Source organism: Mustela nivalis (assembly GCF_964662115.1).
Source record: "Mustela nivalis genome assembly, chromosome: 7".
Classification (NCBI taxonomy): domain Eukaryota; kingdom Metazoa; phylum Chordata; class Mammalia; order Carnivora; family Mustelidae; genus Mustela; species Mustela nivalis.
The window spans coordinates 52,090,494-52,104,960 of record NC_139026.1 but is presented as its reverse complement, the minus strand read 5'-3'; the positions used below and the strand labels follow the sequence as shown (position 1 = coordinate 52,104,960).

General features: G+C 41.7%; 2 protein-coding genes across 4 annotated transcripts in view; one reads left to right on the top strand and one right to left on the bottom strand.

Annotated features, from left to right (window-relative positions):
• KLRG1 (killer cell lectin like receptor G1) overlaps positions 1 to 14,467 on the bottom strand; it is a gene marked incomplete at its 5' end in the record, with an annotated part of 430,961 nt that overhangs the window by 181,318 nt on the left and 235,176 nt on the right. The window lies entirely within an intron of this gene.
• Positions 1 to 14,467, top strand: part of LOC309868448 (pregnancy zone protein-like) — a 48,996-nt gene that overhangs the window by 19,541 nt on the left and 14,988 nt on the right. Inside the window, exons 14-17 of the mRNA XM_082738331.1 lie at positions 316 to 458; positions 3,531 to 3,680; positions 6,877 to 7,041; positions 12,643 to 12,742. Coding sequence (XP_082594457.1) covers positions 316 to 458; positions 3,531 to 3,680; positions 6,877 to 7,041; positions 12,643 to 12,742 — 558 coding nt within the window. The remainder of the gene's footprint in view (positions 1 to 315; positions 459 to 3,530; positions 3,681 to 6,876; positions 7,042 to 12,642; positions 12,743 to 14,467) is intronic.

Sequence of the window (14,467 nt, the reverse complement as noted above, 5' to 3'; positions counted from 1 at the left end):
AAATGTCTAGACGTTCTTCTCTCTTGACTTCTTTCTTAAAAGATCTTTTTTTTTTTAATTTACAACAAAATTGTGCATTAAATGTTTTTCTCTACTTAAGCAAAGGAAATGAACAATTTATCCTACATCCTTAAGGAAAACTGTTATTGGTGCAGCATGTCAGCATACGTGCACAATGGTACACATGCACGTCTTCTCTTACTTTAGTGTGCTCCAAATGTGAGTAAGTTAAATAATTAGAGAGCCTCCTCTTCCTCAAGTTGAGAACTCTTCCCTCTTCCTAATCAATTATGTTGGACTTCCTTTATTCTCCAGGGAAAGGGGTATTTTCCTTCTCGATTCGAGTGGACTCAGACATCGCTCCTGCCGCCCAGTTGCTGCTTTATGCCATTTTACCCAATGGAGAAATTATTGCCGATACTGAGAAACTCGAGATTGAAAACTGTTTTGCCAATAAGGTGGGTCTTTTGTGCAAGCAGTTTTTTATTCACCTCCCTTTCTGAAGTATGGAAAAGAAGGAAATTGTGTCTGCTTTTAAAACTACTGTGTAGGGTTCCTAAAACATCCTCTGATGGACCTCCAAAGGCCGACGGTGATGCCATACCCTGCCTGAGAGGGCTAGTGAAGAAATCCAAAGCAGGTGGTCATAAACACGATGTTGTAAAAATTTCTTGTTTTATCTTGAAATGCATGTGGAATCCAAAATACGTTCTTTTTTTTTTTTTTTAAGATTTTATTTATTTATCAGAGAGAGAGAGAGGGAAGAGAGCGAGCACAGGCAGACAGAACGGCAGGCAGAGGTAGAGGGAGAAGCAGGCTCCCCGGTGAGCAAGGAGCCCGATGTGGGACTCGATCCCAGGATGCTGGAATCATGACCTGAGCCGAAGGGAGCTGCTTAACCAACTGAGCCACCCAGGCGTCCCCAAAATACGTTCTTTTATAAAGCTTATTTTTGCAGTGTTTTGTGCCCTAAATTTTCAATTAAAAATGATGCTTCCCAAGGATGTGTCATTTTACCCCACCATACCCCCGCCAAGTACACATTCATGTACTATCACAGAAGCCAGTAACTCACTGTGAGTTAAATTCTGATATTACAGAACAGAGGTGTATGTATGTGGTCCATGTTGAGAAAAATAGCCTGGGATCTCTAATAAGGACCACATCAGTAAAATCAAACATATTTTCAAATGGGATCTTATATTTCCAAAGAATACACCATTGTAATAAGAAGCCCACTGAAATATAAATAAGATTTATCCCAAGAGAATTTCGTGCTGTAACTATAACATTAACAATCAGATAACATTCACTAACTTCAAATATATTTTTTAAAGTATACCTAGATGGGCACCTGGGTGGAAGCAAGCCCCGCATTGGGCTCTCTGCTCAGAAGAGAGCCTGCTTCCCCATCTTTCTCTGCCTACCTCTCTCCCTACTTGTGATTTCTCTCTGTGTCAAATAAATAACTAAATCTTTTTTTAAAGCAAAAATAAATAAATAAATATATATATGTATATATACATATATATATGTGTATATATAAATATATATATATAAATGTAAATATATATATATATATATATATATATATATATACCTAGAAAAACTCTTTAACATGAGTTTTTTGGAGATTGAAACTGCATTATAGCAAGTGAACATTTCTGCAAGGAAAACTGTATTAGAGTAACCTTTTTAAATATTTAATGATCCATATAAACAAAGATCCAAAAAAATACTCAATGGATATTGATTTACTATTCATCCATCTTAGTAAAGAATGCTATTAAATCTGGACAGGTGTCCAAGAGCATAGTTTCTGTTCTGTTTGAATCTTCTGTGTGTTAGATGGGAACCTGGGAGACATTCCTGTCTTTTTTTTTTTTTTTTAAGATTTTATTTATTTATTTGACAGAGAGAGATCACAGTAGGAGAGAGGAAGGGAAGAGATCACAGAGAGAGAGGAAGGGAAGCAGGCCCCCTGCTGAGCAGAGAGCCCGATGCGGGACTCGATCCCAGGACCCTGAGATCATGACCTGAGCCGAAGGCAGTGGCTTAACCCACTGAGCCACCCAGGCGCCCCCTGAGACATTCCTGTCTTGAACTTCCATGCCCTCCCTGCTAATCGTGGGTAGTTAGTGTGTTAAACCATTTTCCATTCTAAATTCATATCCCTCTTTCTAAATTTAAAAATAACAGATTTATATGGACATTGGGGAAGGTATGTGCTATGGTGAGTGCTGTGAAGTGTGTAAACATGGAGATTCACTGACCTGTACAGTGTGGCTAATACATTATATGTTAATGTATTAACATATATATTAATGCGGCTAATACATTATATGTTAATAAAAAATTATAAAAAATTTTTAAAATAACAGATTTAGTATTCATGTTAAATACAAGATAAGGGTTTGAATTGCCTATACTTCGTGACCAGATATGTTTATTTGTTAAGGATAACATTGATAAATATGAGTAAACAAAGACTCTCAAAGTATGTCTTCAAATTCTCTTTTGTTCTCATATCAGTAAAACATTTTACACTTCCTAGCACAGCCACGTCTTGATTAACAGTATTTTCAGTTGATCATAATCCCCAATAACTCATGTGTTCATTTGAAATAGGCACTCACAAACATATTTTAAGAAACTTAAATTTTCTAAAAATAAAAACAAACATGCTTAAAGCAGAATTTTTCATAAGCAGTTTTCATAATTTATTGAACTCTAGAGATGAATATTACTTCTTTGTTTTGAAGATTCATTTATGTATTTTGAGAGAGAAAGAGAGCAGCACGACTGAAGGGAGGGTAGAGGGAGAGTATCTTTAAACAGACTCCCTGCTGAGCACAGGGGTCACTCTCATGACCTGTGAAATCATGATCTGAGCTGAAACCAAGTATCACATGCTTAACTGACTGAGCCACCCAGGAGCCCCTAAAGATGAATATTCTTTCACTTCGACGGTAAATCAATGAATATTTTTCATATAGGTCTCATGATACATGAATCCAACTGTTACATTAACTCACAGATCTCACAGCAGGATTATCATAGTTGAATTCACCAATCCAAGTCAAATATTATTTAACTAAACATACTGACGTTTCATCCCAATCCAAATCAATTTGCAATTCAAGAACCTAGGAAGTTACCTGACGCTACTTCAGTATCTAAAGCCTAAATGATTTGATTTTATATAGGTCAACTACAGCAAGGTATGTAACTTCCTTAGCATGCGTGTTCTTATTTCCATTCAGGTTTCTGTTTCAGTGTGACCAAAACCAATTTACATTTCACCAGATATACAAGGAGCAGGAAACCTGGGTCAACTGGAACCACATTTCCAGTTTATTCCAGAGAGAGTTAACCAGTAGTCCCAAGGTGTAAGAACCACTTAAACCTGGCCTAAAATGGATGAAGAGAAGCCGAGTGTAGAAAGAACGAGTCCTAGCCTGGGGTAGAAGAGAGTGTTTGAGGTTGCAATACTTTGAAAATTTGCTGCCATAATCATATCCTCTTTACAGGTGAATTTGAGCTTCTCCTCAGCCCGGAGCCTGCCAGCCTCACACAACAATCTGGAGGTCACAGCCAGTCCTCACTCCCTCTGTGCCCTCCGTGCGGTAGACAAGAGTGTTCTGCTGATGAAGCCTGAAGCTGAGCTCTCCCCTCAGTCGGTGAGTCCCCTTTCAGTCTCGCATGTCAGAAAATGCACACGTGAGAGGACCAATTTGAGAAAATGGAAGTTGTGACTGAGAAGACATGCTCTTCCGAATGTCAGGCACAGTGTACTAAGTTATGTATGAGATGAAATTAAATTCATTTCCACAGAAGACATTGCACAGACAGCTTCATGTGTCTCACCTTGCTTCATGCTCCGTTATAATATGTTCTCAGTGAGGGAGCAACATGGTTCCCCTCCGCATTCCCTGCCTAGCCCAGTACCTCATGTATAAAAGATGCTCAACACATCGTCCATGAATGAATACAAGAAGAATAATTCTTGAAGGTGGGTATTATTAACTTCATTTTAAGAATGAAGAAAACATAACGCAGATAGATCAAGCCACTACAGAAAGAGCAGGCCAAAAATATAACTGGAGGGCGGAATTGGAGTCAGATTTCTCGTTCGGTGACACCTTCAATGCACCACATTTCAAGAGAGGCTGTGAAATGCCTGAGTTTTAAGCTTTCCTTAAAATCTAAGCCCTTACTCACTGGTTTGAAGTGTGGACAAAAATGTTCTCATTCAAACTGGTCTTTGAGAGCTGCCTCTTATACCAAAGCACTTTCCAAATGGCCCTGTAGTTTACTTTCATCATCCCTTTATTCATTTAACAAATGTTCACTGCATCTTTTTTTTATTTTTGATTTATTTATATATTTGACAGGCAGAGATCACAAGTAGGCAGAGAGGCAGGAAGAGAGAGAGAGAGAGAGGAGGAAACAGGCTCCCTGTAGAGCAGAGAGCCTGACATGGGGCCTTATCCCAGGACCCTGGAATCATGACCTAAGCTGAGGACAGAGGCTTTAACCCGCTAAGCCACCCAGGCATCTTGACTAGATGCCACTGCATCTTGACTAGAGACTGGAGCCTCCTCTGGGAACAGGAGTTCTATTGGTGAATAATCAGATGTGGTTCTTTGACCATCTTGGACTTACAGCCTTGTGAAGTATTAGAATAAACAAACAAGCAACAGAAACATATAAACATGGAATCATTCCAAATTTTGCTGAATATAATGAAAAGAACAAAAACTGATGACATAAAGAAAAAAGAAGTTGGACATTTTTTGAAATCGTGATTAGGAGTGTCTTCTTAGATGGTCAGAGAATGAAGGGGTAGGGGCAGGCATGTCAAAGAATGAGAGCAGCATCCTCAAAGGTCTTGGGTTCAGGCTAAGATTGGAGCGCTCTAAAAGGAAAAGGTAATGACCTAACATGTAGTGGGTAGGGAAAAGGATGGTAGAGGCCAGAAGCAAAATGGAAAGTAAGGAAAATTGTGACTAGCTCTGTTAGACTGGAACGGAATTTGGAGTTGACAGCAGATGCAGAGTTGACAGCAGATGCTATGGTAAATCTCAAGAGTTTGTTTGTTTTTAAGATTTTATTTATTTATTTAACAGAGAGAGAAAGAGAGAGAGCTCACAAGCATGGTAGAAGAGGCAGAGGAAGAATCACACTCCCCGCTGAGCAGAGAGCCCAATGTGGGACTCGATCCCAGCACCCTGGGATCATGACCTGAGCCCAGGGCAGATGCTTAACCAACTGAGCCATCCAGGAGCCCCAAAGCTCAAGTGTTTTAAACAGCAGAGTGACCATTCAGATTCATCAGTTAAGGAGCTGCTGTTTGCTGCTGAGAGGATGAGAGCAAGAAAGAAAAATGAAAATGGTTAGAAAGATGAAAATGGTTAGTAGATTATTGTAGTAGCGTACATAAGGGACGAATGTAGCCAGATGAGGAGGTCCACACAGAGGCCAGTGTTTGCTTAATGGCCCCGGGTGCTATGTGACCCAGCAGGTGGCCCCACACTAGGCTCTGAGCAAAAAACGAACTGCAGCTGATTTCCAGGATGACTGTGCACCTATTTTTCCCTCAAGCTAAAGCTGGTCCTAACACAGTAGACTAAAACAAACAAACAAAACACTTGTTAAGAGTTAAAAACAATTTAATCATTTTATAAAGTGGAAAAAGGAACAAGGGGCGCCTGGGTGGCTCAGTGGGTTAAGCCTCGGCCTTTGGCTCAGGTCATGATCTCAGGGTCCTGGGATGGAACCCCACCATCAGGCTCTCTGATCAGTGGACAGCCTGATTCCCACGACCCCCCCCCCCCGCCCCACCTGCCTCTCATCCTACTTGTGATCTCTCTCTGTCAAATAAATAAGTAAAATCTCTTTTAAAAAGGAATGAATCAAGAATTTACAGTGATTATTTCTGAGTGATGGCATTATGAGTGGCTTTTGTTCTTTCATCACACTTCTCTATACTGTTCGCATTTTCTGCTTCCTGTCTTTCTTAAGACTTATTTACTTGTCTAGGAAAGAAAAGCGCACGTGTAAGTAGGGGAGGAGAGCAGAGGGAAAGGGAGAATCTCAAGCAGACTAATGACCCGACAGGATCATGACCTAGGCCACCCAGGAGCCCCTTGGTTTCCTTTTGAAAGAATGCATTTGGGCTGGGACACAGGAAACTTGAGTTTTATTCTTACTCAACGAAAATGGAATCTGAGACTTGGATCAATTAATTTGATTTTTGTATGTATTAATTTCTCTTGTATAACAGGAAGATTCGGAAACAAAACTTTTATGGTCTTCCCATGATTGTGTTCCTTTTAATAGTGTTGGCATGGGAGTATGAAAGAAACACCATGATCTTTTAAATCCCAGATTGAATATTTTCACACAAAAAATAAAATTAAGGAAAACATCATCAAAAAGGATGAATACCCAACGTTTGTAGCAACATGGACAGGACTGGAAGAGATTATGCTGAGTGAAATCAGTCAAGCAGAGAGAGTCAATTATCATATGGTTTCACTTACTTGTGGAGCATAACAAATAGCATGGAGGACATTGGAAGATAGAGGGGAGAAGGGAGTTGGGGGAAATTGGAAGGGGAGGTGAACCATGAGAGACTATGGACTCTGAAAAACAATCTGAGGGGTTTGAAGTGGCGAGAGGGTGGGAGGTTGGGGTACCAGGTGGTGGGTATTATAGAGGGCACGATTGCATGGAGCACTGGGTGTGGTGAAAAAATAATGAATACTATTATGCTGAAAATAAATAAAAAATAAATTTTAAAAAAAAAGAAAAAAGAAAAGAAAATTAAGAAACAAAACAAGAGTTTTTCCCTCTGTTGTCTTGATTTTTCAGGTTTATAATTTGCTGCCAGTAAAGAGTGTCTTTAGCCCTGAATATGGATACCCTCAGAATGAAGATGGCGAGCCGTGTATCAATGCAGAGGACATCATGGTGCATGGAATCATGTACACACCAAGGCAGATCCTGGATGACGATGACATTTACAGTGTTTTTGAGGTAATTCATCTTCCCGAATATATAACCAAAATCGAGTTTTAAGTCTTTGTTAAAATGGAGAACAAGCAACTTCTCAGCTCTGAATCCGATCCTGTGTCCCATAAAGCAAAACGAAGATGAACAGAGAAATGCTGAGCCCTCGGAGGCATTGTAGACATGTAGATGTTCAATCACCAATTTATCTGGCCCTTTAAAGAGCAAGAGGTATACCTTTAGGGCCCACAGCTATTTAATCCCAACGCTATTTATTACTGTCATATCCCCCTCTCAGCCTCTGCCAGAGATTCTAGTAAGTGCGAATAACCTAACATTTTCTGTCATGCCTCTGACACACTGGAAAGGGGAGTGAGTACATTATGGACAGCCATTTTAGCAGCCTTTGGCAAATAAATACGTATTGAATGAATAAATGACTGAAAACGAAAAGTCTGATACTTTCATCATCTTCAGGGCAGCAGAATTTCAGGAAAACTTGAAAGCAGCCTTTCAGGAAGAAAAGATTGACAAAACTAGGGTAATCATGCTCACTTTCTGGGTCTGTTAGATAAACTGTTTCTCTTAGAGATGAACTTTAAGGAGGCAGTGTGATGCAAGGAGAGTACATCCAGCTTGTGAGATTAAATCTTATCACCACCAAGAGGACTAACAACTCTCTTTAAACTTGAAGGAAAAACAGGTCATTCTTCTGCAGCCAGGCAGACAGCAATTTGAATCTCCCTGTTCTGGAGCCTCCAGAATCATACTCCATTGGTGGCAGTGATAGAAAGAGGACTTTTTAGGTCTACTAGCAGATTTTTCATCTTTTATCGCCCTCGACCCGCAAGGACGACAAGAAGCCCCAGTTCAGATGTATCTTCTGTCTTTTTGTTTCCGCAAGTCTACACACTTATATACGTTTACATGACCAATCAGCGAGCAGGGTACAGAAGGGAGTGAATCAGGCTGCGCACCTAAACGAACAACTTCACTAGCAACCAATGCTGTTTACCTCCTCTTTGGGCATTCCGCTTAGTCTCATGAGGCAACCCTAACCTGGCAACTAGCCAGGCGCCATCTTTTAATGGCGGAGGCCACCCTGGCCAGGGGCCTGCCTCCGACATCTCCCCCTTTTTTCTTTTATGCCAGGGATTGTGCCTGTCTTAGGTTGTCAGTGGCGGGGAATAACCTTACCCGTCATCAGACGGCAGATATCAATGATCTGCTTCCTGTCTTAGGTTGGCATATTTCCCCCACCAATCTTACCCATCATTGACTACCGATCCAGTGTACTTAGCCACACTTGGGGGGATGTTCCAGCCTCGATGGCTAACAAGGCCTGCACCATGGCTTGCTGTTGCCTATGTTGCTGTCGCCTCCAAATTTGCAGTTTCCTTACTAGCAGAATCAAGCCCACTACGAGGATTGTCATCAGACCAATTATGCTAGCCCATTGTTTCGTAAAGGTTAACACATCTTACAATGTTTTAATTATCTCTGGGAGGGTTGCAAGCGCAACTCTGGTGTTATTTATCCTTGTTATGCCTAGTAGCAGGTGCTGAGTATAGTTTGGGAATTCTGAGGACCAATTCCCCCGCAAGTATTGGGAGAGCTGTCGGGAGACATTCTGTAAGTCATTCATATTAGTATAGGCTATGGGAGTTACACAAATTGCCGGGAAGGGTGCTATACATCCCAGTCCCAATAAGGCCCCCAATATGTCCACTTGTTCTTGAACCAAATCCACTCTCTGGTTGACTATCAGGATTCCTGCTTGCAGATGTGCATTGATCTGAGTCTGTGTTTGAAAGGCAGCCACCGTTCCTTCTGCAAGGGTGTTCACAGCTTCCGCAGTGGGTATAGTTGCAGCAAGCGAGACTGCTGCTGCCGTGGCAGCTGCTGTAGATATAGCCAGTGCTGTCACAACGGCGGCTGTGATACCAAAATCTCTCTTCTTTCTGGATAGCACCACCGGTAACTTGTCCTCTGGAATGGAAACTGGGATAGGAACATAGGTAGGGATACGCATAATCACAGCCAGCTTGAAGGCCCTGACATTCCAGCACTGGGAAAGATAGCAATTCTTAGTGCAATTCAACGTATCATTCAGCTCGCTAGCATTTGCTATGAGGAAAAGGAATGGTGGCGAGACGCATATGGGAGCGGGCTGATAAGTAATATTATTGGGACAAGACACATCAACTGTTGTCTCAAAGGTACTAGAGTCATTTTGTTTATAAGAACAGTTGAGGATCTTGCCACCCTTTAACATGGACACTGCTGAGATATCAGTACATGCTCCTAGCAAGTTACAGACCTGCCATGCATCAAAGGGAGAGGAGGGAATATGAGAGAAGAGTTAGTCACTGGTAAAGGATATGGCCATGCTTTAACCACTGCCCACAGCTCTCTGGCTTGAGTCTGCCACAGGAGGTGTAGCATCCCCAGAGTTATCATCAGCATCTTCAGCATCATGACTGGTGTTCAGAGGCAAGGCTGCACGCACCAGCCACTCTGGGATCTAAATTGGAGCCTCCTTTTCCTGTGGAAAAACACATACAGACCCCCTACTCCATACTAACACTGGATCTGCTCCATTCCACTTTCCTGTGAGGATGTCCTTCCAAAGTACTAAAGGCTTAGGGGAAGCAGCAGCATCACTTGCATGTCTGTCTGCAGCTGATTTACCTGTTTTGTCCAACGTTAAAAAATTCAAAATAAAGAGAATGGTGTTGAGCTTATCTTTAGGGGAACTGAAGGTGTCCCCTATTCCCCCTTTTTGTTTATAAAGCGCATTTTTTATTGTAAGATGCACGCGCTCCACAGCACCCTGTCCTTTTGGGTTATAGGGTATTCCATATATCATGTGAATGTCAAGTTGATGTAGGAAGACTTTAAAGGGTTGTGAGGTGTAGGCTGGGCCATTATCTGTCTTTAACTGGCGTGGCTTTCCCCATGCCACGAAAGCCTGTAGGCAATGGGCGATAACATCTCTGGATCCCCCCTCCCCCGTATGCACTGAGGCGAAAATTATTCCAGAGCAGGTATCTACAGAGACATGAACATATTTTAACTTTCCAAATTCTGAAACATGTGTGACATCCATTTGCCATATATGATTAGATAACAAACCCTTAGGATTAACCTTCAAGGATGATGCAGGTAGTAAGGTCACGCAATTTCTGCAGGAGACTACTATGTCCAGTGCCTGTGCTTTTGTTATGTTAAATTTGAGGCAAAGAGTTAAAGCATTCACATGGAACAGCTTATGATAATGTCTCGCCTGTTGCACGGGGTCCTCAATGGCAAAGACAAATTCTCCTCTGGTTAAGGAGTCTGCTAACCGATTACCTTTTGTCAGGGGGCCTGGTAAGGTTGTATGAGCCCATATGTGGCCAATATAAAATGGAGCCTTCCTGTCCCATCACCACATATCTACTATCTGATAAATGGTTGAAGGGTTCTTGATGAAACATTTGAAATGCTTTTATTACTGTGAGCAGCTCAGTTTCTTGGGGAGAGGATCTTTGAAATAGGAAGGTCCAACTCTCTTCTTTGGTAACTATAGCTCCTACTCCTTGCTTTGATCCATCAGTGAATATAAGCCTTTAATTACTGAGGGGTTTATGGTGAGTGATACTAGGGTATATGATTCACTAGAACTACTCCCCTCTGAGGCACGAGAAGACCGTTCCTCTTTCATTTCCTCCAAGGCCTCTGCTCCCTCTTGTAGAGCTGATTCACATTTGGGTTTAGGCCCCACCAGACAGCCCCGGACTAAGGTCCATATTGCCAGGGTCCCGGGTGGCAAAGGCGTTTTATTGTCCTGTTTCTTCAAATCCTCCCCTAAGTGGTCCCATTGAGGTATGTTTAGCAAGCCTTCAACTAGGAACCATGGAGCCGCCTTTTCCACTGTATTCAAAAAGGCCCGAGCAGTTTTTGCTTTTAGTGAAGTTCCATTGGCTTTCAGCAGGTCTTTTAAAGACCCTTCCAACCGCACTTTAGATACTTCAGATCCCATTTTGAACACACAGACAACAGACGCGGACGTTAACAACACTAACACACACATTAACCTTTACACGCATATTCTTCAGTCGACCTTTACTCCCCGCTTTACCACGGAATTGCCACTTTTGAATGTGGCTAATGTCCCCGCAGGAAGTGGCTAATGTCCCCGCTTTCCTGCAGATTACCTTGCAAGATTCTTTATTTAGTTCCCGGGTGCCGGCGCCATTTATCGCCCTAGACCCGCAAGGACGACAAGAAGCTCCAGTTCAGATGAATCTTCTCTCTTTTTATTTCCACAAGTCTACACACTTATATACGCTTACATGACCAATCAGCGAGCAGGGTATAGGAGGGAGCGAATCAGGCTGCGCACCTAAACGAACAACTTCGCTAGCAACCAATGCTGTTTACCTTCTCTTTGGGTGTTCCGCTTAGTCTCATGAGGCAATCCTAACCTGGCAACTAGCCAGGCGCCATCTTTTAATGGCGGAGGCCACCCTGCCCAGGGGCCTGCCTCCGACAGTCTTTAAACACATAGTCTGACATCTTTCTCTGTGTTCCATGTGGCTGCCACCAGGGATAGCTGTGCCTCAGTGTCCCACAATTTGCTGGTACTCTGAGTGTAGACAGCAAGTAGTATTTGCCTGTGACTAGTATTGAAGATAAAGATGACTGGGACCAGGTGGACTGTAGGGGTCAGGCTATCCTGTAGGCATCTGCCTACCTTATATTTGTTTGGGGCGAGAAAAGAAAGGGAAGATAAACATCCAAGCGTGTTTATTTAGCTTCTTGGATGCAAAAGATAGTTAAAGGGGCATCACTTAGAGCACACAAAATTCGGAAATAGGAATCAGGAGTCATGGGTTCTGATCCTAACTTCTCTTTGCTAACTGGATGCACTCGACTTTCCATGACTCCGTTTTCCTATTTGTAAAATAGCTCTGTTCCCTATTGTGTAGAATTTTCATGAGGATGAGCTCCGTGCATAATAATAATGAAAGTGTCATAGTGTAGGGAAAGAAAAATTCTTCCTCTACCCTCCTTCAGAGTCTTCCTTCTGAACTAAGAATTACATTTACATGTGACTAACTGGAGATTAAAAAAAAACAAAAAACAGTGTCATTATGTGTTCATGAAGGTCCAATAACGAAACCGAGGCCTAAAGAAATGAAGAAGCTCCCGGTTCTTACACTTTTTAGACAAAGACACAATCCATTTGTGAGAAATTGGCAGGGTAAGGAAAACAGAGGATTGAGAGCTTTAGGATTCTAAGTGGAATTTGGCTTGAGGTCACGGATTAGAAAACAAAACTAACAGGGCTTTCTTGGCTTTAAAGTTTCTATCTCTGGTGATAAGGATTTTTTTTTTTTTATTCCTAGTACAGGGCATGCACCTCTCACAGGGGAGATGTGTTTCCTGCTGTGAGAGGGACAGAGAAGGGGCTAAGAGTCCTTGTACCAGCTGTCCCCCAAATAACTTCAGCTCAAAATAATCAAACGCCATGTGGGATATCTTGGGGCACACTGCCCTTGGCCCCTACGGTCCAAACGTAAGATAATATTCCACTCTCAAGATTGGTTTGCCAATGTGCTCTCATAATTCATTTTCGTCCAGTCCGCAGGATTAAATATTTTTACCAACTCAGAAATCCGCAAGTTGCATTTCTGTCCGTCGTTCTTGCCGTATCCAGGAATGCCTACGACCTATCCAGAAGGTAAGGATGAGATTTACTTACCTGCTAGGATAATCAGCGGGGGGGGGGGGAGGGGGGGGTTAATGTTTTTCTGAATATAAATGTTGTGACTCTGGAGCAACTTCTTGGTAAGTTTTCCCCAAATCACATCCCCTCCCACCAAAAAAATATGATTTTTAAAGCAATTATTGTTCTCTCTCTCTCTCTGAAATCTCAAAATTGACTGTCTTTTTGTCCCAGCCTTCAACAATTTTTCTGTTTCGAATCCTTCTTATCCAGGGTGGTTTCAACACCTACATGGTCAGGGTAAGACAGACTGTACTGCAGTAAAACAAACCCCCACATCTCAGTGTCCAAGCATATAACAGTTTTATTTTCTGCTCACACAAAACTGCTTCTTGAGTCCAGTGGCTGTCCGGAGCAGCTCCTTACCAATCAGTGAGTCTGGGATACCCATTCTTGTTTCACCTATGACTCCATCTCCAATGTGACATTTAAGGTCATTACCACATGACCTTTTTTGGCCAGCTGTGGAAGTGGCATATATCACGTCTTCCCTTATGGCAAGGGAGACTGAAAAATGAGAAGGATCCTACAGACATTTATTGTCTGTGTGACATTCTTTTATAAAAACCAAAGAGGTGGGGCGCCTGGGTGGCTCAATGGGTTAAAGCCTCTGCTTTCAGCTCAGGTCATGGTCTCAGGGTCCTGGGATCAAGCCCTGCATAGGGCTCTCTGCTCAGCAGGGAGCCCGCTTCCTCCTTTCTCTCTGCCTGCCTCTCTGTGATCCCTGTCTGTCAAATAAATAAATAAAATCTTTAAAAAACAAAAAACAAAGAGGTTTTGATGTATTGGACAAAACAGAATAATCCAACTTTCAGCAGAAACACCCCAAGTCTCCTTGTGGGTTTCAAGTATATCTGCAAATGAGGGAAAGTTGAAAAGATTCTGAGTAATCTTTTTGATTGCTGTCAGGCCTAGAGAAATTTCTCATTGCATGTTTGGATATCTACTAATCTTACTTCTTAATGGGAAATGGGCTGGGTTTATTTTTATTTTAAGAAATAAAAATAAACACATACTGTAGTACAGTAGAAATACTTTAATAGAGTAGGAATTATTTACCTCAGAAGACAAAGAATAAAGTTCTAATTGACAACAGGGGAGTAACTAAGAATACTCCCTCAACAGAAAGAAAATTCTGCATACAAAAAGAAAGAAAGAAAGAAAAAGAAAAAGAAAAAGAAAATTCTGTGTACAGAAAAAAGAACACTGTGCTGAGAGCAATGGGACACGTTCTCGTCATACTCCTGCGTGGTAGGGCATATGGAACTTTGAAAATTCACAAGCTTATTTAAACTTCCAAAGGCTCTGTTTCTTCCAATCTAAAACCAGAGTGACAACATCAAAGTTACTGAGCATATGTGTGAACATAAAAAAAGAAAATAGAATTATGATTCCATGAATACTATGCTTTTTAAAAAAGTAATTTGAAAGCACTATTATTTTCATATCCCTCTTAATACCAAGGGTGTATTTTCTTTCCAGTCCTAAGAGAAAATGTATTTGTACAATGATCCTGAAAACAGAGTACCATCATTACATTCCTTTATAAAAAAAAAAAATTTTTTTCTATTTATTTGCAAGACAGAGAGAGAGGGAAAGGTCTCACTGGAACAGGGGGAGGGGCTCTGGGGGAGGGAGTAGCAGACTCCCCGCTGAGCTGGGAGCCCAGCACAGCTGGAT